Source organism: Pavona decussata, unplaced genomic scaffold (genome assembly GCF_977016875.1).
Source record: "Pavona decussata unplaced genomic scaffold, jaPavDecu1.1 SCAFFOLD_313, whole genome shotgun sequence".
Lineage (NCBI taxonomy): Eukaryota > Metazoa > Cnidaria > Anthozoa > Scleractinia > Agariciidae > Pavona > Pavona decussata.
Genome location: NW_028145705.1, coordinates 349,987 through 374,074, shown reverse-complemented (window position 1 = coordinate 374,074; position 24,088 = coordinate 349,987). Strand labels below are relative to the sequence as shown.

The following is a 24,088-nucleotide window of genomic DNA, read 5'->3' as shown; positions in this document are numbered from 1 at the left end:
TTCCCAATAAAGGAAGTTAATGTAAAAGAGGTGCTAAAAATTCAAAACAAGCCTGGAAATTAATGCAACTTACACAGAGAAAACAGAATTTACTCAGACAACAGGAACAAATTTATTTTAACAGTAAGGCCATCCCAATAAAATGTTTTGTTTCCCATCGCTCGACCGACCCATTTTGAAAAGTAAAAAAAAAAGCCAGATTCACTGGTCAAAGAAGCAAATACTTTAATTTACAAACACACGACCTTGTTACTTGGGCAGTAAGGCGGACCAAGTTAAGGTTTCGGTAGCATTATCAAATTCTTTTTTCTTTTTGGGGTCGCGATGGGCCGAGAGATAAGACTCTCGGGCCACGAGTTATTATTCTCGGTCTCATTTTTGTTACTCGGCTGGTACGAGTTACGTTTTCTGTCGTGTTATCAAATTCTTTAAATTCTCAGTCGAGTTCTTTGTTTTCGGGCCATGAGGAATGTTTACAATATGCGAGCCAGACATGTGAGGCATGCGAGGCATGAACAACTCCAACATAAACTGCTAACTGTTAAGCTAACTGGGGAGCTACATGTATTTAAGCTAACCTAAGTGCTATTTAGGCTAACTGGAGTGCTCTTTAGGCTAACCGGAGTGTTTATTAGGCTAACCTGAGTGCCTCAAGGTTAGTTTTGTTTAACCAAACATTTGGCAACTAAATCAGTCTATGACCTCGCAGGCCAAGATAGATAAAGATGTCTCATGTTTATTATAGAAAAACAATCAATGTAGAAACGGTTTCTGTCTTCGAATGAAAGGTGAATAACGAATGCTTTCCCCTGAATTTCATTTAAAAATATAAACAGTGAAACATTGAAAAACGTACAAGGATATAAACATACACGTAAAGCGTAACGTTACTCTAGATCCTGGAAGGGGGGGGGGGGGGGGTACTCAACAGATGCTTGGGTAGGGAGGTGCGGCCCGGGCGTTCAAACCCTGACCCTGTTTAAGACACAATTCTCCGATTTCCCTATCCCGTTTAAGACAGAATTCAAAATTTTCAGGCCCTTTCTAAGACATTTTGGGTGACATTTGACCCAAAATCACACCCTGGTTAAGACTAGAATGAAATAAGAATACACTAGTTTCTTACTGTATTTTAATGCATGGGCAATCAAAATCTGTTTAAGCCATTAGGTCATGTAGGGATACCCTGTTTAAGACAGAAAATGATGAAAAAGATACCCCGTTCAAGACAAGACACCGTGAAAACCATACCCTATTGGGCCGCACGTCCCATAGGTCGCACGCACGTACCAAAGGTCACATAGGGGAGTAACCCCCGGGTCTAGATCATACCGAAAATTATGATCCGTCATTGACCCGGCGTCACATACATATTAGGACCGTACAAATGGTTTCTGTCTCTAAATGAAAGGTGAAAACGTAAGGATTAAAGCCCAGGGATTATAAAAAGAATTTGTATGACAAATGTCGTTTTCCCCTGTATTTCATTCTGACTGCAAGAAATGGTGGTTACTTATTGCCTCACTATTATATCTCTGGGGTGGGGGGCGGGAGGGGGAAAGAGGATCCACCTCCAAGAGAGCTTGCTCGCAGGCTATCTATTTGGAGGAATTGGCGATGCTGGAGGTAATCACTGTTAAAAGATTGTAGGCTTTAAAGGCGCACCACACAGTCAAATATGGCCCGAGTATAAGCTGGAAACAGCGTCTTGTTTTATTAACAACAATTATTGGTATGTAATGTCCTTGTCTTTAATTGACATTGATATCTGTAGATAGCAAATAACGAACGAAAAGGCCACGTTTTGGGGTTGACTTTGTAGCCAGGCTTTCTTACTTAGCAGCCCGGCCCTCTCTGGAACCCACACCCCTTCAAGTGTTTATTTTTTTTCTTGCCCGACCGACCAACCCACCATCACAAGAGACAGGGCGATGGTAAACAAAACATTTTTTTGGGATGGCCTAAGTGTAAAAATCCGAAATGCAAACAATGTTCATGGAATTGTTGATTGATACCTTTATTTATAAATGGTAACTTTTTTTATACGTGGTAAAAAGTCTATACATTAATTACAACAAAATGAATAGAAAAAAATGCTTTACATGAACACCGTGTCTGAGAAAAGAGTACAGGAATTCTTGGTTTTCATGCGACATCACCAAATTCTAGAATTCAAAACCGGGAGGCCTACAAAATTTTTACCTTCATTCAAGGAAAGATTACCTAAATATAACTTTTCACAATTTCTTAGCTCGAAATCGTACTTCCTTTTGAAAATACACCAGTTTTGAATTTCCCAGTTTTCATCGTGCTTGACATCAAGAGGACGGCCGTAACCGAGCTGTTTCGTATCTTAAAAATGACCCTTCGGTGATTTTCAGCATTCTAAACAATTTAAGTTTGAGGAGAAATATTTATCTAAAAAACAAACCTCTTTTCTAGCAAAAGTGAACTCCTGATGTTTTTTCCTAGTTCCGGCTGCCATGTTGGTGCCCCTCAGAGGGACACCAACATGGCATCTCCATACTAAGCTCTATAAATTTGTGTGGAACATTTTGGCAAATAACTCGAGTACGGAATACCGCACAGACCTGACACTTGGACAGATTCCTTATTAATTTATCATCTACAACATGTCAGTTTATTGACTTCATTCATGGCAAGGTTTCAATTTTTTTTCAATGGCGTGACAGTGAAAAACGGCAATTAAGTTTATAAAGGAAATTGTCAAGGGACTTTGCTTGCCGTAACTTGTAGGGTAAGCTGTTCCAAAGTACCGCACTGCTATAGCTAAAACTGTTTTTCAGAAAGTTAGTGGGGCCAATGGAACAGCAAGTTTGTTCACAGAGTCTTTCAGAGAATTGTCCCTAAACATAGGGTTTGAGCAAAGCAACTTGGCCACTTTGAGTGTTCTTCACAGTGTCCATGATACCGGCAGATCTGTACCCTGATATAACAATGTTTTTTTTCTTTCTGGAGTGTATCGAGAACTTGGGGCAAAAATAATGGAAACAAGATGCCTATACTGGTGTGGCTGATTCATTTATTCCAACTGTATGCTTGGCAGATTGATAAAACTATCCTTGCTAATGGAATAGTTTGACTCATGAAGATCGCATTATGTTGTTTCCCTTGTGTTACACTACTTAGGGTTAAACGGGAAATTTCGCAAATCCCATTACAATAACGTTAGCTTCTCAATGACCTCTTTTCAGTCTCCCATCGTGGTTCCAAGTCAAACAAAGCACGATTCCTTCGCCAGGAACTCTCCAATTTCCACTGTTTTAAATGTAGAGTGCTTCTTAGTAGTTATTCTTTCGATTTACCACTTCAAAATGGTGAAATTTCCGTTTGAAAACGGCACACTTGAGTCCACAACATGTTAACAATATGGCGCCACAAATTTAATCCAGGTTTAATGAATAAATCAATGATGCTTTGATGTCACACAGGTAGGGGTGAGTGGGTCCCCTCCCTCGCAATATAAGTGACAAGAATGGATTTTGATTGGCCTGCTTTTGTTGAAGACAATCAGGGCCCAGTTGTTCAAAGCCTGATTAAGCTAATCCTGGGTTAACGTGAACTTTGATTCAAGTATATTTACTAATCCGTAAGGATTCGTCCAAAAGATTTTTGTCCCTCAGTTTGTCCTTAAACTTTTCTTTACTATTAGATTAAAATGAGCGTTTAAAATAATGTTTAATGAGCAAGATGAAAACATTGGTTAACTTTTAATCGTGGATTAGCGTTAATAGCCTTTCCAACAACCCGGCCCTGAACAATACATCCCTACTAAGAGAGGGTAGAGTTTAATGAATAAATTAATGTGCAGATTTGTGGCTATGCATAGGCAAAAAAAGGAAAAAAAGAAAAACAAGATGCCTGCTATACTGGCATTATGCGTGATGCTGGGGCTGATTCATTTATTCCAACTGTATGCTTCGCCGATTGATAAAACTATCCTTGCTAATGGAATAGCTTGAGTCACGACGATCGCGTTACGTTGTTTCCCTTGTGTTATGCGACTCAGACTATCACTGGAAATTTTAGCCTCCCACACAGATGTTCTTAGGGCAGGAACGCATGACGAACCTCTAAGAACATCTGCGTGGGAGGCTACGGAAAATTTGTGAAATTCCATTACGATAACGTAACCTTCTCAATGACCTCTTTTCAGTCTCGCGTCATGGTCTAAGACTGTCAAACAAAGCACGATTCCTTCGCCAGGAACTCACCAATTTCCACCGTTTTAAATGTCGGGTGCTTCTTAGAAGTTATTCTTTCGATTTACCGCTTCAAAATGGTAAAATTTCCGTTTGAAAACGGCACACTTGAGTCCTCAACATGTTAACAATATGGCGCGACAATTAATCTGTCTTTAATAAATATATCAAATGATGCGTTGACGTCACACAGGTAGGGGTGAGTGGGTTCCCTCCCTCGCGATATAAGCGACAAGAATGGATTTTGATTGGCCTGCTGTTGTTGAAGACAATCAGAACAATACATCCCTAGTAGGAGAAGGGAGAGTTTAATGAATAAATTAATTTACAGATTTGTGGCTACGACGAAGAAAAAAAAAAAGAAATCAACCCATTTTTAGACACGGTATGCCCCTTCAGGGCATCCTACGTAAAAAGAAATCTACCCGTTTTTAGATACGGTATGCCCCTCAGGGCATCCCACGTAATTAAGGTCGCAGAAATTAACGCGTCACTTATTAATAATGCGGAAATTAACGTCAACAAAAGTTAACGGAGGTAACCCTTCCCCGCCCCCAGGAGTTTCCACATAATGCATATGGTTCTCTACACAAATGTCTACCCTTCACCTTCAGTTACATGTAAACAGGAATTCGAGGGCGGGTCCGCAGCAGGTCAAGGTCCAAACCCACCAACTTCCGTAAATAAACACGCCAATCTGCATACTGTACACATTTCTGCGAGTTTGACTACCTGCATCTCGCTTCCAAACTGGTCAGCCTACTTCACACCCCCAACTGACAAACTTATAAAACATATATACCGTAATTAGGCTACTGAAGGTGCAAAATCGTCCCTAAAGATGCGTGCTTTCGTGCATATTCCATGCACGCTTCAATACATTTCATTGTCTGTCGATGTGTTAAAACATGCAACACACTATATAAATTGCAATAGATACTCACCCGATGAACGCTTTTGGGGTCTTCTTTCCACGATAAGTACATTTCTTCCACATAATTACTACTGCTACCGTTCAAGAACGGTTCCTGAGCCACCAACGCTGCCGTTTGCTGCCATCGTTGAAATGAAAACTTGCCGGAACACAACAACTGACGCTTCAACAATTTCGTCCACGTTCTCGCCGCATACATCACAAATCTTTCAAATTTCAAGTCCTAGTCCTTGTTAAAAATTGTTCAAAGGTCAAATAAGTCCTGTTTTGTCGAAGATGCGATTGGGATAAGCTTAGCGAGAGCATTAAACAGCCGAAAGTCTCAACTTTAGGCTCCAGTGTAAGGCTTTCGTGGCAGGGGCGTTTTGTAAAACCTCGCCTCGTCTTTAGCAAAGTATAGTGAAGCCAAATATACCACTGATGAGCGATCCCAGTAGTGTTACCCTTAAGGCAGTAGTTTCACTCCCCGATCAGTCGTTTCTTTGCGTTGAAACTGTACAAATTTCTTCAATTGCATTGGTTCACGCGTCCATGAAACAGTTTGCATTTGACTCCAACCTCACTTTTGCAGTGACGTCATAAGCTTACTAATCGATTGCGCTACGTAAGAATATCGGGGTTGCCTTTGTTTGTCACGTAGATTTTAATGGTTCCCTGAAGAGGGCAAACAATTCTTCCAGTTGAGACTGCTAAGAAAATTAATAACATAATTATAAAATCTGTGTTTTGAATGCATTAATTCTATATAAAAACGAAGTAACAATGAGAAATTAGCTCGGAAATTGGTTTCGTGTCACTCAATACGAGTACGTGTCTACGACACCGGAGTAGAACCCAGTCTAGGCGCGCTTTTCAAAACAAAATGGCGACGTCCAGGGGACTTGATGTATACGTGACTAGGTGAAATATCATAGACTTAAACTGTGGAAATGAGCAAACGGAAAGCGCCTGATCAAAATCCAAACAGCGAGTTTTGTGATTTTCTCATCGGTGAGTAATCGCTAAATAAATCGTAGACACGAAATGTTATGCGATGATGAGTTAATGCAATATTTTCATAACTGTATACCCGCTGTATATTAAACTTAAAGCTTGGTACGTTAGCTTACATTAAAATTTAAACGCTGTTTACTTTATATTTGCATTTTAAAGAGCTTGCAGAATACGAGAAGAATATAGCACGTCAAATACACAAGTACAATGCGTACAGGTAGGAAATGCTTATATTATATTCAAGATAGAGTTTTTTCTTTTTGTGGAGAAAATGGTGGCAATTTTAACCCAAAATCTGCAAACTTTGCCGATTTGTTAACTTAAATACAGAATTAAAGCTTTATACTTTGTAATTTTAGATTTCGATATAACCTTAAGCTAATAGCTACGAGAGCCAACACTTGTTAAAATATTAATAATTACACACTCAAAACTGAAAACCAATATTAATAGTATTACACTGTTCAGTTCAGTATATATTAAAGCCCTAAATCACATGTAAAAGAATTGAGGTATAAATTGGATGACAAAATACGTTCTTCGCCAAGTTACTTTTAGCGTGCTTTATAGTCTGGCCAAGACAAGTAATCTTACAGTTGACAATGATTATGGGTGGTCATGCGCAAGTTAATTAGAAATATTAATAATAAAAGCTTTTCAGATTAGCTAATGATGGAACTTAAGCTTATATTCCACCAAGTGCTTTATTCGTCAACCTTTTCAACATTTAAAACCAAGGTTACACGAACTGGCAAATGCCATAAACTTTCGCTAGCTATACAGAAGAATGTGATGACTACAAAAAGAACTTAAATGACAGAGCATGTACAAACTGAGAAATATAGTAAAGATGTAAAAATAATGACAATCAGATGCCATTCAATACAAAAGTATTTTGTGCAGTTTATTAGGCCTGTTCCTAACTTTGTGCTACTGCCATGCCGAACTTAAATCAATTTGACCCGGCGGTGGCACGGCAGTGGTTTTAAACGTCGGATTTAATTCAGTCATGCCAAATTCTAAAATATAGAAATGTGAGAACAAGCAAATTAATCCAAAATACATTAAAATAATTTATGAATTTAGTTCAGCACAGCAATAGCATGCTGTTTGAAACCAAGTCACTACTGCTGTGCAGCACGAGAGGGCCTGCCGTGCTAAATAGTCGTGCCGAACTTAATTCATCCTGCCCAACTAAATGGTTTCAAACATTGTGCTTGTACTGCCGTGTTTAAGTTGAATTAAATTGTTGAATTTAGTTTGGCACGGCAGTAGCGCAACATTTGGAACATGCCTTACTATGTACAAAGGGAAGATCTTGGGAAGGACTTATCGGAATCCAGAATAAAAAAAAAAATTATGAGAGGTAGGGGTAAACCAAACATGTTTCACAGATAATTAAACAAACAAAAATTTAAATTTCAAAAGAAGTTAAAGAGCTTTAAAATACATTTATTAGCAATAATGTGAGGTCTCATTCTCACAACTTTCTTGTTGGATTTCAATAACTCTTTCTAACAGTGTTTTTACCACATGGTTTAATATCTTGTGTCAGAGGAGATACTACTATCCCTTATCACAGTAATTTAAAGTTTTCTATACATTTAGTCCCGGTTTAAACTCATCGTTAGTGGATGAGCTTGGGGGTTGGTGCCTGAAAGACCGGTGGTGCCACAGGTGAAGTGAGCTAAGCGAGGTGCGAAACCATGGCAACCCTGTGAGCGGCAACCACCCGGCACCGTCACACTGAAAGATCAGTGGAGATAAAACAGAAAGAATACAAATAAAAATACTTACCACACCCACCACAAACCATACTTACCAAAGGGTGGGAGGGACTGGGAGCAACAAACTTAAACAGCACAAGCTCCGGCAAGCGAACAGATGCGAAATGAATTGGCACAAACATGTGAGCTGTAAGAACCCAGGGGCCCCTGCAAATTAGGGCGGCCGCCCCGCATGTCCCAGCCATGCGGGCACCGCTGACCAGCACTTGCCTCGATTTTAACTTTGCCTAAATTACATTTAGCCACATTTAAACTCATCGTTAGTGGATGAGCTTGGGGGTTGGTGCCTGAAAGACCGGTGGTGCCACAGGTGAAGTGAGCTAAGCGAGGTGCGAAACCATGGCAACCCTGTGAGCGGCAACCACCCAGACCTCGCACTCCAAGTGCTTGGAGGGCGAAGGACCCGCGAACAGGGAGAGGGGGGACCTGAACCCACCAATTCTTCCAAGCACCTGACCCCCCAAGCCATACAAGCGTAACAGGCAGAGACAATAAGCCATACATACCACTCCAGGAAAACGGAAACACAACTGTTGACTACTGACAGAACCCGCCAGGACAACCATGACAAGCACCAAACGGTAGAGGAAAGGGATTTTCAGAAAACGACAACCTGTCACCAATAGGCCATGTGCCGCAAGTCCAGTTGATGGCAGCACTGAGCCACAGACCCCCCAAAGCAGGGCTGCTGAGAGCAGAAACGGCAGCTACAAGGAACGAAGGGTAAGCGCAAGCAGGCCCGTCGAACCCCCACCACACGCCCTTGCTGGCAGAAGGGGGGTGGGGGCGTGGGGCGTAAAGAACCTGACCCGATGGCCAGGGGAACAACACCGGTGAAGCTTAACTTGCGAGCTGCTTAGACAGCGTAGCTAACGACTCTGTTGGAGTTCTGATGTACAATTGATAGGCATTGCTTGACCAGCGGCCCAGAGCCTGAATGAGATGATCCGGGACCCCATTTCGTGCTGCGACCGTGGCAGTGCCGATGCGGAAACTGTGGCTGGAAAAGTTGCCTTGGACTCCCGAGGATGACAATATGCGGCGAAGCCAGTCGGTCAAAAGGACCCGTGACAAGGGACGACCATCGCAAAGTAAAAATAGAGGGCCCTGTGCACTTCCCCGGATAGCTAGGTACGCCACCAATGCTTGGATGGCACACAAAGGATAGGAGCCTCGACCAATGTGTAGAAAGCACCCCTTGCGGAATGGGTCGGTCTTGGACGCTTTTATCCTAACCCTCAGGCAGGTGGGAGCAACCACCGAGTCAAATGCGATATCGGGCACCCCCAGATGGGTGTCGAGGGAAAAACTGGAACGATTCGGAACTGTGAACTCTGCAGAACGGAGAAAGCCAAAATAGGCCAAATTGCAAGCGGCCCAAAACATGCAGTGGTCTGGAATGCTCAGGTCCAACGACTTAAAGATGACCAGCATGATGTGATCTGTGATCGGTAACCGAGAAGTGGAGGGGCCACCTTGGGATCGCTTGATTCCCCGCAAAACCCGTTGGAGCCGCAAACAGTTGAGGAGAGGATCTGCAAAGCCTTGTTCGATGTGCAAGGACCGCACTGCAGATAGGTAAACCTTAATGGTGGTGTGCTGTACTGACCTGGCCAGGAACGTGGCAAACAAGCACAGGGTCCACTCATCAGCTCGGCATGGAGAGCCAGATAAGTGAATCTTGCCCAACTGATGGCAGAAGTTGTAAAACTTTCTCTGTCCTGAAGCGTAGGAGTTTCGGGTAGATAAAGCCAGGCCCTTAATCAGGAACTCACGGCACTGGTCTTCTAGGCTGGAAGGGTCAATTCGTCCAGTAGGCTTTGCGGGATTGGAACTGGAGACGGCGAGGCCTGTGGAGCTAACCGTCTGAACTCCTGCCAACGAAAGCGAGAAAGGGCGTCAGCAATGTGGTTATGAATGCCGGGAACATGTTGCGAGGTAAAGGTAAAATTGAAACGGGCCGCTGATGAAAGCAGCTTACGCAAAAGCCGCATTAGCGCGGGGATCTTAGAGGTCCTGGACTGGAGGATGAAAACCACTGCCTCATTGTCGGACCGAAACAGAACGTGTTTCCTGAACCATTGGTGGCCCCAGACGCACGATGAGACAACTACAGGAAACAGCTCTTTGTACGCAATGGACTCTGGGACCTGGGATGGGCCCCAAGCGCCACTGAACCACTCATTCCCGAGGTAAGCCCCATAACCGAGGGATCCAGCAGCGTCTGAGGTGACTTCCACGTCCGTAGTGGCTGAAAGCCCGGGGAAAAGCCAAAAGCTGACTCCATGCCAAGCAGAAAGGAATTCGTGCCACCAAAGGAGATCTAGATGGAATTCCGTGTTTAGCCTGATTGGGTGATCGCGTTTGCGGAAGCAGCAAAGAAGGTCAATCATGCGCCTCAAGAAGGTGCGGCCTGGCCAAACAACTTTTGCGGCATGGTGTAGATGGCCTATGAGGGACTCTAACTGGCGCCTGGTACACCATCGGCGGGACCGCCAGGCATGGATCAGCTCTCTTAGGGCCTCTAGCTTCTCTGCTGGTAGCCTAGCAGCCTGCTGTTCTGAATCAAGCTCAATACCCAACACCACCATGCGAGTGGCGGGACCCACGCATTTGCCTGGGTGAAGCGGCAAGCCAAGCGATCCACAGACGGATAAGGCCGTACGTAAGTTAAAGGCGCACTGCTGTGCCCCTGGGGGGCCGGCAGTAATAAAGTCATCCAGGTAATGCATTAGATCTGAAACGCCATGTGAATTCAGTAGGATCCATTCCACCATGTCCGCTACTGCGCTAAAGATGTAGGGAGCCGAGCGAAGGCCGAAAGGCAGGGTTAGGTCCACGTAATATTGCCCTCGCCACTTCAGGCCTAGTAGGTAACGATCAGCTGGGTGGATAGCAATGTTGCGATAAGCAGCCTCAACGTCAAATTTTGCCATCATGGCTCCCGGGCCGTACTTAGCCACCATTTGAATTATTTGATCCACTTTAACGTAATGCATAGCAAATTCCTCTGGGTCAATGCCATCGTTAACACTACTGCCGCTCGGAGACGATAGGTCCACAATTAAGCGCCATTTCCCAGGTTGGCCCTTCTTGGGGATAACTCCAAAACTGCTTACATGCAAATTAGGAAAGGGGGGATGCGAAAAGGGGCCCGCTACCCTATGAAAGGCAACCTCATTGGCCAAGTAGTCATCTATAATTTTTGGGTGCTGGAACGCTGAAAGTTTGTTCTTTCGGGCAGAGGACAGCTTCCGAAGGGGCTGGAACCCGAGTCTAAAGCCGTTCCGGAGGCCATTGAGGACGTAAGACACCTGCTGTGGCTGGGGGTGAGCTGTCAACTCCCGAGCAAACTCTGAAGCATTCAAAGGACTTATAACCGTGATAGGCGGGAAGCACAAAGGCACTAGAAGGAAAAAATGCACATGCTTAGGAGACGCAACCCCAACGAGAAAAATATATGTATATACAGATAAAATAGCCAAGAATAAAAAACTTTTATTGGCAATCACCCTATACAATGAGGTACAGATGCCCAACAAAGGCCCTAAAGCCCAAAAGCACAGTTGCGAATGTTGGCTCTATCGAAATACAAGTAGGAGACACATGTAGCTAGCGAGATGGTGAAAAATCGAGCAATACGCAGCAAGTAACCTAAAATCGACGTGAACTGCCATGGAGGCATACAAAAAGGCCCCTGCCACTGGAGAAACGAAATTAATAAAGCAGAGCGGCGCGGAAAAAACTGGGGCAAGAAAAAAAAAAAATTGCAAAGCTACAACAGTACATTAGGCACGCCGGGCCTTGCTTGAGGCATGGCTAGGGGTGGGCGAGCTGCCGCGACGCTTGGCATCCCCTCGATCAGCTTTCTCAGCGCTATCATGGCACGTGTTAGCCCGGTGAGAACCTGAGCACAGACTGCAGCGATGCGCGTAGCGACAGGGGTTGACTGGAGCCGTGCACCGCCCCCTGTTCCATGACTTGCACAGCGTACTTGAAAACGAGGAACCGGATGGCTCAGAAGCCTCAGCTGGTTGGGCATATGACGATCCGCGGGACGAAGAGCCAGCTGCGTGGAAGTTAAACAGCTGCACGTTCATGCAAGACCAATCGGTCAACTTTGTCGCGGCTGCATGTTCACGGAACGCTCGGTCATAGTTCAGCCACACCTTACCGCTAAAATGGCGATGTGTGCGCAAAATGAGGAGCTGGTATTGAGTTAAATCTTTCCAACGGTGGGGAAAGTGGGAAGATAGTACGAGAGAAAAGATGGAAAACGCTTCCATCCAGCTAGCAATGTCCTCGATGCGACGGCGCTGCCGTTTTGGTTGCGAGGTCAAAACGAGTCGGCCATCAAACATAAGTTGCGGTTCGGGCTCTCGTTGTTGCAGGTTGGGGGCCAGGAGATCACTTAAATCCACGTATTTGCCGCCCACGATCTGAGCCACTAGCTTCGCTGGAACAGGAGAAAAACCTGGCCCGACCACGAACGACTGATCCAGGAGCGAAGCGGGTTGAGTGGCGAGCGCCGGAGCCTGTTGAATTACACTGCTTGGCGGAGTAAACGAAGGTGCAAGCGACATGACGGGCGCAGCGAACGTTTGCACAAACGAAGGGACAACAACACAAGAAGATGGCCTACCTTGTAACGGCTGTCCAAGAGGAATTGCACCGCCCGATGCCAAGAAACTCGCAGCCGAAGCATCTAAGGAATGTGAGGCAGGAACGCCCCCAGCACTCGCGGTCGGAACAGCACTCGGAACCGCTTGCACTGGTTCAGATGCAGGAGGTTTTTCGGCCGCCATGGCCGCTCGAACCGTTTGCGTAATCAGTGAAATCATCTCGGGCGATAAAGTGGGCGCCGCGGAAGCTGCCAAAGTCGTACTAGCAGGCGTGGAAGGCCGAGACGTCTCAACAGCAGGCGAACTTTCACATTGAATACTCGACGAACCATCCGCCGTAGATGACGCGTCGCCAGCGAAAAGCCGAGCCTGTAAACTATTGTGGGTGTTTCGGGACATAACGAGACGTAAAACGAGAAAAACTGGACGAAAAAGCAGCAACAAACTTAAACAGCACAAGCTCCGGCAAGCGAACAGATGCGAAATGAATTGGCACAAACATGTGAGCTGTAAGAACCCAGGGGCCCCTGCAAATTAGGGCGGCCGCCCCGCATGTCCCAGCCATGCGGGCACCGCTGACCAGCACTTGCCTCGATTTTAACTTTGCCTAAATTACATTTAGCCACATAAAGCAAACTGAGTGACTGATGACACTGGGGAAAGAAATCTTAAAATTAGTAAAAAGCCCAAGTTTGAGAGTGTTGTCTAATTTGAAATACTGAATATATTGCTTTGTTAAGCATGAAAAATTTATAAACATTTGTATGGAAACAGACAAGTTTTCCCTGTCTTCTTACAAATGTCTGTAAAAAGTCCTGGATACTTTAACAATTTATTATATCTTCCCTATTTTAAAAACAAGAATCCCAAACTTGGCCATTTTTCTAATATATTTTAAGGTGTCCTTTCCAGAAGTGGCTTCTCAATAGTCTTCCATTATCTGGCCTACATCAAAATTTTTTTCATTTATTTACCATGATAAAGGGTCTGTGCTTGAAATTCCAACTTTCTCACATAATCCTGTGATGCTCAGAGCATGTGCCAATGTATTAGACAAGAAGGCACCACCCTTAATATTAAATATAGCCTAAATACAAATTTTATGTAGATGACAGTGTTTTACAAGTAAACCAGACCAAATTTAGAGGCTTGATATTGCTAGAGTGCTGGTACTTTGTGGCTGTTGATAATACATAAATACCCCAAATGGCAATGCTGGGTTATTACCATGTTAATGCTAGATGTTTTTAATTACAAAAATCCAAAAATAGATCTCTATATTCCTTTGATAAAAAGCTTGAAAATAGGCAATTTCTGAGTTGCTGCAAATCCCATTATAAAAGTGAGGCCAAGTACAAAGCTTTTTGTATGAAAATTAGTTTTGTTTGCATATATGAATCAAAAGACTTTGAACTTAGTCATATTCATAATGAGGTTTAAAGCAACTCAGAAATGGCCTACTGAAGATTTCAAAACTGATTTAAGTCTATTTTTTTAAAATAAAATATTCAGAAAAGCAGCATCTGTGTTAGCAAAACATCCCACAAGAATCAAGAGTGGAGCAGATGCGCGTAAATTGGTAAGCCGTTTATAACTCTTACTGCATTATTTTACAGTCTGACACACAAAAAGTGTCAACGTTATTTTTTTTTAAATACTGGTAATTTCCTTGCTTACTTTTCCTGACTAGCTGCCCCTTAATACATTATTTTCTCTGCTATCCAAGCTTTTAAATGGGTTGACTTTGTGTTGATTGCATTTTTATTTTATTTGACCTTCAAAGCCAGGGATTGGAGATAAAATTGGTAAAAAGATTGATGAGTTTATCAAGACAGGAAAATTGGAAAAGCTTGAAAAGGTATGTATTGATAATGAATTAAATGGAAGAAAGATCCTCGCAGATCCAAAACTTGGCAGCTTGTGCTTCCACTTGAGTTTTGAACATGTTATGACATCATTTTATGGTCTATAAGAGTACAGACCATAGAAGACTGCTGTCAATTTGTTAATAGTTGTCAGTAGAAATGGTTGATAAACGAAGAACCAATATTTTCTGGGCTTGTTGGCCTGCCAGTGAAGAGGTTAAAAGAAGGTTGTATCATGCAATTAAATAATAATTTTTTTAAATATACTGAGAATGTAATGAAGTTAATGGATTTTTCAGATAAGAAGTGATGATTCAACTAAAGCCATTCAACAGTTAACACGAGTTTCTGGCATTGGGTATGTACATACATGTAAGGTCGACTTTAATATTGAGTGAAATTTAAAATGTTCAATTTTCCAACTCCAGGTCTAGAAACAAATTCATGTGTTCCTGTGCCATCACAGTGTTGTAAGGGTGTTGACAAGTACATTTGAAACATTGAGGGACATTCTCTTCGGAGAGCCCAAGAGGTTTTTAGCATTGCAAAAGGAATTGCAGCTCTCAGATTGCTTTAGTTACCAAACAAGAAATCAGATTGTGAGACCAAGAGCAATAATAGCAAGAGACATATTTTTTGAAAGCCATTCACCACTCCAAAACATAGCCATACCCCTCCCCTGTATTTTCTTAAAACTTCAACTTTTGAGACCTGTCCTTCTCTCCTTCGATTCCCAAATGAATGTGATTTGGAAATATTTTGAACTTCTTCAATTTAATTTTTTTCCTGAATTGTAAGTTATAGTGATCATTTATTTCAAATCTATTTCTCATCAGGCCAGCTGCTGCAAGGAAGTTTGTCGAAGATGGAGTGACAACAGTGGAAGGTCAGTGTGCACAAACGCTCCATGCTATTGATGCAATTAAAAATTAATTACATAATTATACACCTAGCATGATGAATGACAGGCTGGCTTAAGATACCCTGCCAACCAAAAACACTTCCTGCATTGGCTGCTGGATTTGTTTTGCATGCTGCAAGTCTGGAGAGCTGCAAAACTACACCAGCTAACTCTTGAAATATTCGTTATCTGGCCTGCATATCCATGAAACCATACAGCCACTTCAGCCAACAGGAGCACTGTGTAAAATTTCTTGATCTTTCTTTAAGCATGATAAAAGGGTCACGGCACAATTGTGTCCACAGATCCAGCTTTTTCAGAAGCCAGAATGTCTTAACCATTTTACATACGTGTGATCTGATTGCTTATAGCCTCCATTTTGGACAAAATTAATTCATCTACAAGTACAATTTATATTCTTCTAATTAGGGTGAAATCCCTGTGCATAGTTGTAGACCCCCAAGTCAAGTACCGGATTGTAAGTAGTTGTGTGTCAATGACAATTTCAAAAGGCCCAATGTTGAGCCATGGGGTCTAAGAACAAGGAATTTGGAGCTGACTCACATGTGGATTCTGGTGGTGGTTGAAACATTCTGTGATATACATGAAGGCTTACTTAGGTCAATCATCCTCATACCAACTGAACAATAGAAATTGAGATAGATACTAATGTTGCCAAATTAGTTTCAGTGTCTGGTACAAAATCGTGCTCTTCAAATGAGTAATGAATTCAAGTTTTAATAATTTTTTAGTAAATAAATATCATTATTCAGCTGTTGTACACGTGAGCATTAAGTTAGGATTGTTCTATTTTCCTGTAGGTCTGAAGAAGGTACAGGACAAACTGAATCACCATCAGAAAATTGGGCTCAAGTAAGCTAAACTTTATATTTCTATCTCAGTTCAGTAGCAAAAATAATCTTATTAGACCCAGGCAGACAGGCCAACCCTAAGGAAAATCTTTTATTGGCCCTCACAAATGTTTGAAGATTTGCATTAAAGGATTTCATAAGATCTTCAAGGAATGAAGGATTACTCTTTAGAATAATATTAAGGCAGGCAAAATGACCTATCTCGCAGGTCAGCAAGCAAGCAAATGGGATGCGAACCATGGGCTGCCCCCCTGCAGAGAATACAAAGGTTGCCCCTGAGCTGTGACAAGAGGCGACCGCTGACCAGCATTGAGCTGACTTTAACCTTGCCTAAATTACATTTAGCCACATAAAATTTGTCATAAAATGGTATATGTATCATGAACGGAAAGTTGTTAGTGATGCATGGCTCCAGTGGTTTGACAGTTTTCCTCCACACTGAAGAAGGCCTATATACCTGAAGCGTCTGTGTGTTTTTAACCAGTTCTGTCACTTTTTTATATTTATTATTAATAATATCTATGCTACCAGATATATATATATATTGTGATACTTGTTATTTTCCTCCTTTAGATATGTTGAGGAATTTGAGAAACGCATCCCACGAGAGGAGATGCTGAAGCTTCAGGTCCTTACTATTAATTTAAAGAGTTAAATAAATTTTATTTTAAAAAATTATATAATTTGTATACTTTATAAAAAATAAATTAGTGTTAGTTAATTATAATTACCATAGGTTAAAACTGCATTGAATCTGGCCGGTTAGTTTCTGTGGCATAATGCACTAGTGTCATATATTGTACATCATCAAATTCTTCGGTAGCTTCAGTTTTGGAAATTGTCAACTTTTACAGGTTTGGGTTTTGTGATTTGTAAATTCAAACAAAAGTAAGCTGATCTTTCTAAATCACTCACTTACTAGAAATACGTGACTCGCAAAGCCTCGCGAAGCTGGGGCTGGGTGGAAAGCCCTCTTTCGTGTTGTAGCATCAAATGAGGAGATTAAAAGGTTTCTGAACATAGCAACTATTTTGATGAGCATGGTCTTTTCGTACTTCCACAGGCTAGTTTGCGGTTAAAAAACTATTTCTGACGCGATGAAATGTACAACGGGCGTGCAGCGCTGTCGTGTTCGATGAATTTATTTCCCAGGGAAAATTATTTTACCGCGGCCACAAAACGTGTAATTTCTTCAATGCAATCTTTCGAAAGAAAGATTTCTGGAAGAAAGGGAAAAGATTCTGGAGAGATACTTCTGTATTCAGTGAATATTGATGAACATTGCAGTTGGAATTTGATCCGGCACGCAAACTTTCCCAATGTATGCAAATTTTGCTCCAGACGACGCCAGACAGCCTGACGTCATTCATACTTTGTTTTTCACCGTTGCTAGGCAACATTGCAGACACCTTCAACTAAATATATACATGTATACAAACATACATACATACATATATATAAATATATTTTTCGCTCGAATTTGCGCGGCTTAGCTCCCCTCGGGCTGGCTCGGCCCGACAAATTTATTAACCTCGCTTCGTGAGGAATAATTTTGTACAAGGATATAATTTTTGTGATTGTCTCTTATTTGAGCATTAGATCAGTTTAAAAAAGCTTACTTAGTATGAAAAAAAATGCAATTCGCTGTTTGCCACTAATGTTGCAATCACGTTTTCTCCCTTTAGGAAATAATCTTTAAAAAGATTGCAGATTTTGACAAGGAAATAATCGCAACAGTCTGTGGCAGTTTTAGAAGAGGTTAGTTTGAAATTAACTGCTAAATATCAGTGAATTAATAGAATCAATATTATCCCTGCTTTAATTTTGTCCTGCTAATTACAGTGTATCACTCCCACAGTCTGTGGGGATGACATCGCACAGAGTGGGTGTGATCACACAACTTTGCACAAGGGTGGGGCTATTTAAAGGGCACACTATCCTCTCAATCACTATCATATCATATAGCGAGACAGCTCATAGTTTCTAGCTGCCTCAGCAGATTCCTTCACTTCAAATCAACTGTCCACCCAGCCCTAGCTTTGCAAAGTTTTGTGAGTCACGTATTTCTAGTATTAATTTAAGCACCCTGAGAAGTACAGGTAAGGTGCAGGGTAAGGTGTAAAAGTTTAAGGTATAACTTTATTTAATGTTGTACCATGGGGAGTGGTTGCCCAGTCTCCCTCCCTCATGTTAAAAACGTTTGACTAAAGAAAGAGAAAAAAAAATACATACATGTATGTAAAGAAGGAGGCAGTGTGGCTGAATGGTTAGAGGCACAAACTCGTCATCTCAAGGTCCCATGTTCAAGTCCCCACTCTGAATATAGCATTGTTTTGTTTCAGTGTAGCTAGCTAGTCCCCTGTTCAAATCCTTGGTTCATGCTTTGTATAAAATTGAGCCTGCAACTGGTAAGCTTCCCTGCTAGTTGGGATTTTAAAGACATTTGTGTTCAGGTTGCTGTGTAAATAAATTTGCATTACCTTTTAACTTTAATGAGAAATCGATATGAGATTGAAAACATTCAATCATACCCCTCCCTGGCTAACTGATGGAGGGGTGCGGGGGGAGCCCAATATTCAGAGGGGCTTTTATTCAGAATTTAGCAGAAAAACCTGCAGTGTGCTGAAGATGAACTCCCTGGCATGCGCTAGATAAATTGAATTTTACAGGCGTTCAGTAGAATGCTTTGTTTTATTCAGTTGCACATGCACTCAATGTATGAACTATCATAGTTACTTATATTTGATAAAAACTCTATGATATGTGCTGTTTTACCTGGTATTCAGTAGAATTATTGGCTTGACTCAGTTGCATGTGTGTGGTATATCAGAGATGCCAGTGACTACCACAATGGTTGCATTGACTTGTCTAATTGATTTTAAAGCAAATACATTATGCAAAGATGCCTGTAGTCAGAGAGCTAGGCACAGAACAATGGCATGACTTTGTTTGCTTACCTTCCGTTACATTACTTGCTACTGACCGGAAGTCGTGTAAGGTGATGTTTTGACGAAGCAAAAGCTGGAGGTCTGGGGTGGGTGACCGACACAAAAATAGTGAAAAAAGGGTGTTACTAGAGGCATCGATGCATACATGACAGACGCTTTTAAAATAATTAGGTTTAACACTTGTCTAACATTGTGTCTGCCATCAGGTGCAGCATCCAGTGGTGACATTGATGTGTTAGTGACTCATCCTTCGTTTAACTCTTCTGACACTGATTTTGACAAGGTGGGTCACATGTCACTCTTATTGAAGGATCAGCAAAGTCAATGTGCTGTCATTCTTGAACATGTCTGACACACAAACTTTCATTCAAGCAATCAAGGGCTATGCTCTAGTTGCCCTCAGTAAGACAGTAAAAGTCTCATAAATCAAAGACGTTTCTCATGATCAATGGGTCAAATGTTACGTTTGCATAATGTCAATAGTGAATCTCCTGCCACTATTATTCCACACAGTTTCTTGACTGTCTTGAAAGTGGACATAACTATGATCAATTAGCTAGCAATGCTTTTTACTTCATTGATTATAATAAGTGGGGGTGCATGAAGTTCAGCGTTGTCATGCTATCAAGAATGCCATAATTCTTGAAAGTTCAATGTAACTATCCACTGTGCCACCCATGTCTCTACATTGCACCAGTAAATAATAAGGGAAACCATGTTTTTAGTGTAACATTTGATATGTGCTTGTATCAAGTGAATAAAAACAACAATAACAATTATACTTTAAAAGATAATACTAATAGTAATAATTGAGAGTTCTAAGAGGATGTGATATCCAGGATGTTGAGATCCCCTTCCCTCCACCCCTCCCTTCTATGTTTCCTACCTCCCTTCTCCCTCCCCCTTGCTAAAATCTGTTATTACTGCAAAACTTATGATAAGTACAGTCAACTCTCGCCTTGCGGACACCTCGCTATTACGGACACACACTTGATAATACGGACAGCAGCTAAATTCCCGGCAAAAATAGAGTACAGACGTTTGACTGAAATAAATTCCCGCTATTACGGACTCTTGCTAATAAAAGGAGTTGACTGTATGTACTTTGCATGTACCATCTGCAGAAAGCACTTCTACACAGCGTTGTAGACAAGCTGACGAAAGGAGGTTTTGTCACAGATACAATATCCCTGGGTGACACTAAATTTATGGTAAGGACTTTCTAAAGTTGAACTAGTTTCAGTCTATTAGTTCTAACTAGTTCTATTTGTTCTTGCCTTTAATGTTTCTATGCTCTTTCACGTTACATTTACAGGGAGTCTGTATGCTGCCAAAAACAGAAGAAAAGCTTCACAGGAGAATTGACATAAGGTGCATAAGCCGCAAAATTCTTGTTTTATTTTGTATTTTCACTGCCTTTCTTTAAAATCTTTTTCAAATTTCTCGCGTCAGGTTAATTCCTAATGATCAATACTACTGTGGGATTCTATACTTCACTGGTAGCGATGAGTTTAACAGAAGAATGCGACAAGATGCCCTGGAGAAAGGCTTCACCATCAATGAATACTCTATCAGGTTAGGTTATTGTTATCTTCATAATTTGATTGCATATGACGATTGAATGTACTACACAATGACCGATCTAGATCTATTTGTAAAGTGAAGACCTCCCAGGAAAAGGTGGTGCCAGAGTAAAACCGTTTTCCAAATTGAAATAAAAAAATTCAGTATTTGGGCATTAGTTTTATTTTCTTAGACAACATGAAGGGGCTGTGGGCCTTTCTCCTCTGAATACGTAGCTTGCAAACAGGCTTCCAAGGCGCGCTCAGACGGCGGAAGGGCATTCTCTCCCGCCGTCTGAGGGTACCCGGGAAGCCTGTTCACCGGCTACTAGATACGGAACTTGCAAAGACCATCCTCATCGTCACTGACATTGTTGTCATCATCATTTTCGTCGTCATCATCGTCACTGTCACAAGGGACTGTTCATTTTAAATGAGGTGAAACAGGCTGGTGAATTTGAAGGATAGAGGCAAAAAAAATAAATAAATAAAAGGAGGGGGGAGGGGGTTATCTTATGACCTGATGGCCATTGTTATAATTGTGTGAGGTAGCGTACGAAGAAGCTCTTGTAATTCGATGCGAACTATAACCCAGTTTCTTTTCTTTTTCCTTTTTCTGTGGTGAGGTCATAAAAAAATGAAGTTCCAATGGGGGGGGGGGGGGGGGTAAAAATAATCTCACCATCCCCTAGCCTTAAGTTCAGCCGTCCTCTCGGGCGCTTAATTCCGAGAGAGAGCAGAGAAAACGACTAAAAATCAGCCTGCCAGGGTCCCCTCCCTTATGAAAAAAGAACGGCCCCTTTTATAGCCACGCATGCAAAATCTTGCATTGTTCCTTTATGCTTTAATAAGAGCTGTTTTCGACTGAGTGTCGTAAAAGCATTGAAACCAAGCTAATTACTTTGACCAGACGTAAACAGCTCAACGAACCAATCGGAATTCAAAGCAAAGACATGCGCGGGAAAAACGCGTCTGAACAAGGCACAGTTGGCGGTGGGTTTACTTCTAAGAGTGATTTTTACTAACCAGTCGCATAGCATTACAAAGTAAACCGAAAGAAAATGCGTATTTCCTTCGACACTCAATTGAAAACCACTCCAAGACGGTCTGATTACACCAGGACCTCCCCCGCCCCCGTCCCCTTTCCGTCTGGGAATAAAATATTAACTCAAGGGTTTGATCTCTTCTTTCCAGGCCCTTGGGGAGTACAGGTAAATTATTTTCTAACATCTGTCTGTCTGTCTGTCTGCTGATTAATGTCTGAGTTTCCTTAAAGCAGAAGAAACTAAATCGCTGTGAACTTGCCACGCATTAAACTCATACGTGAACTTCATCGTCGTCGCTGATTGGTCATTAGGGAGTTTTAGCAACGCGACGGCGACGAGAACTTCAAAAAAAGCAACAGGTTTTGAAACCAAAACAACAACTCTGCGGGAGCATTACACTTTTTGGTACATTTCTTTCCGTCACTGCACGACTGGGACGGGAAATTTCCTGATGGCACGTTTTATGGAGGACGTAAACACACGACGAAGAATTTTCGTCTGAAAAAAACGCGAATTCATTTTAATAGTGAAGTTCTCGCTGCCGTCGCCGTCGTCGTTGCTAATTTTCCCTATCATTGACTTGATCGTCATCAGTTATCAACAACTTCGCCACCATCACCCTTGTTGTGATTGCCGTCATCACCGTTTAGGTTATGGTTATCAAAATTGTAAACATCATCATTAACAACATCATCGTCATTCTTGTTGTCACATTTTTTTTAGTCAGCATCTTTTTTTGAATGAGTTTTAACACGGCATCCTTGTAAAGCAGCTTTTAGTATGACGTTAACAGTAGTTTAGGTTAATTAGTTTAGTTAGGTATGATTTTTATCTTTTATCTCTGAATGTATATCTAATATTTGCTGAAGGATTTACCGTGTCTAAATAAAGTTACCATACCATACCATATCACCGTCGACTCCACATTCGTTATCTTCAACATCATCTTCATCAGCGTCATTATCATCATTTCATCATCATCTCCGTTATCACTATCGTGGTCTTCAACAAAAGCAACAACGACTTTAATCTAAATCTTAAAATTGTTATCGATTTACTTTTGTTCTCTATCTCTGCTAGGTGTACCAGGCGAACCAATACCTGTTTCAAGCGAAGAGGATATATTCGAGCTCATCAGTATGGACTACAAGGAGCCACACGAAAGAAATCTTTAAACTGAATTTCCCACCAAAAACTAGCGGCCAGTCAGATTCGTTTCACTAAACTGAGGGACTGTCTTCTTGGTGGCTAGCTCCTGAGACTTTCTCTAAGAATATCACTGCTTCAAGCCGTGTATCTATCGTGAAGTGCACTGTATTAAAAAAAAGTGTTTTCCGTAAAGGAAATTAAAAAAAAATTTCGAGAGGCATTGTCCTTGATTTCTGACTCGATTCCTACCCCGAATCCTCGCTCTAACGTTAGGTATTCTTAGTGTCGGCAGTGATGCGGCTCGTGGTTAGAACAGACATGATTATTGTTGTGTTAATCCAGTACTCACGCTTTTCGCCTAGGTTATGGCTTAGCCTTGTATGTACCAATTTGTGTAACTGTGCTTTTGGCTTATTTAAAGTACACTCCCAAATTAACCGCAATAAAATTTCTTGACGCTTCCGAGGTGTTGCATTGCTTTTGTAAAATGTATTTAACAAATCGCCAGCAGTTTTCTATGGTCTGTACTCTCATAGATCATAAAATGTTAAAACTCAAGTAGAACGACGAGCCGTAGGCGAGTGGTTTCACTGCCAAGTTTTGAACATTTTATGGTCTATAAGAGTAGACCATAGAAAACTACCGTCAATTTGTTGTTTGTTGTTGTTGTTGTTGTTTAAAAGTACGAGCGGAATTGGCTTTATTTTCCGTTGAGAAAGTGTGCGTGTTACATCTGACGTCATTTTTATTGTCTGTAGTCTTATAGATAATAGCTACGAGCCAATCAGCGCGTGGAAATTTTGACAGTTATAGTCCAGTTTCGAATTCACCAAGACCACTGGATAAAAAGAGAGAAGACATATTTATACAGGGTTAGCCTCAATCTCAAGTAAAATATTCACAAATACCAGTGAGAAGATGAACTTTTCACAACTCTGTGTATTGTTTTATTTTGGGATTCAGCACTTTCTTGCTGACATTGGTGAATATTTTGCTTCAAGTTATAGATTGCGATTTGAAAAGTAGCATATATAGGGAAACTTTGAAACACGGAAAGTTTTTTAAAAAAAGCGATGAAATACGTAAACGCCACGCATAAAATGAAAGTGACAAAACTTGAAAACTAAAAATGACCTCAGAGGGGTCGAAACGTTCCTTTTTAACTCGTGAATGCGCGTAGCGCAAT

General features: G+C 41.7%; 3 protein-coding genes across 4 annotated transcripts in view; 1 reads left to right on the top strand and 2 right to left on the bottom strand.

Moving 5' to 3' along the window:
- Positions 1-5,713, bottom strand: part of LOC146454149 (2-oxoglutarate dehydrogenase complex component E1-like) — a 34,056-nt gene extending 28,343 nt beyond the window's left edge. The window contains exon 1 of the mRNA XM_085095735.1: positions 5,168-5,713. Coding sequence (XP_084951861.1) covers positions 5,168-5,356 — 189 coding nt within the window. The 5' untranslated portion in view covers positions 5,357-5,713. The remainder of the gene's footprint in view (positions 1-5,167) is intronic.
- Positions 5,714-5,873: 160 nt separating this feature from the next.
- On the top strand, positions 5,874-23,367 carry LOC146454147 (DNA polymerase beta-like). 2 transcript variants are annotated; one of them, XM_085095762.1, is made up of 15 exons: positions 5,874-6,147; positions 6,310-6,367; positions 14,072-14,138; positions 14,343-14,417; positions 14,724-14,782; positions 15,261-15,310; positions 16,147-16,198; positions 16,771-16,825; positions 17,883-17,955; positions 19,352-19,428; positions 20,270-20,356; positions 20,461-20,516; positions 20,598-20,720; positions 21,902-21,918; positions 22,834-23,367. In XM_085095762.1, exons 1-15 carry the CDS (start codon positions 6,087-6,089, stop codon positions 22,926-22,928), a joined length of 1,005 nt encoding a protein of 334 aa, XP_084951888.1. In that variant the 5' UTR covers positions 5,874-6,086; the 3' UTR covers positions 22,929-23,367. The 2 variants fall into 2 exon arrangements, with proteins under 2 accessions (XP_084951888.1, XP_084951889.1); XM_085095763.1 differs by lacking the exon at positions 14,343-14,417.
- Positions 7,738-9,516, bottom strand: LOC146454148 (uncharacterized). Its single transcript, XM_085095785.1, has one exon. It carries the CDS (start codon positions 9,369-9,371, stop codon positions 8,778-8,780), a length of 594 nt encoding a protein of 197 aa, XP_084951911.1. The 5' UTR covers positions 9,372-9,516; the 3' UTR covers positions 7,738-8,777.
- Positions 23,368-24,088: the final 721 nt, after the last annotated feature.

Bases quoted from the DNA above. Each gene is read 5' to 3' on its own strand.
- LOC146454147 (XM_085095762.1), top strand. From the start codon at position 6,087: ATGAGCAAACGGAAAGCGCCTGATCAAAATCCAAACAGCGAGTTTTGT. The intron at 14,783-15,260 runs GTATGTACATAC...ATTTCTCATCAG, and splicing joins ACACGAGTTTCTGGCATTGG to GCCAGCTGCTGCAAGGAAGT. The intron at 16,826-17,882 runs GTCCTTACTATT...TTCTCCCTTTAG, and splicing joins AGGAGATGCTGAAGCTTCAG to GAAATAATCTTTAAAAAGAT.
- LOC146454148 (XM_085095785.1), bottom strand. From the start codon at position 9,371: ATGCTGGTCATCTTTAAGTCGTTGGACCTGAGCATTCCAGACCACTGC.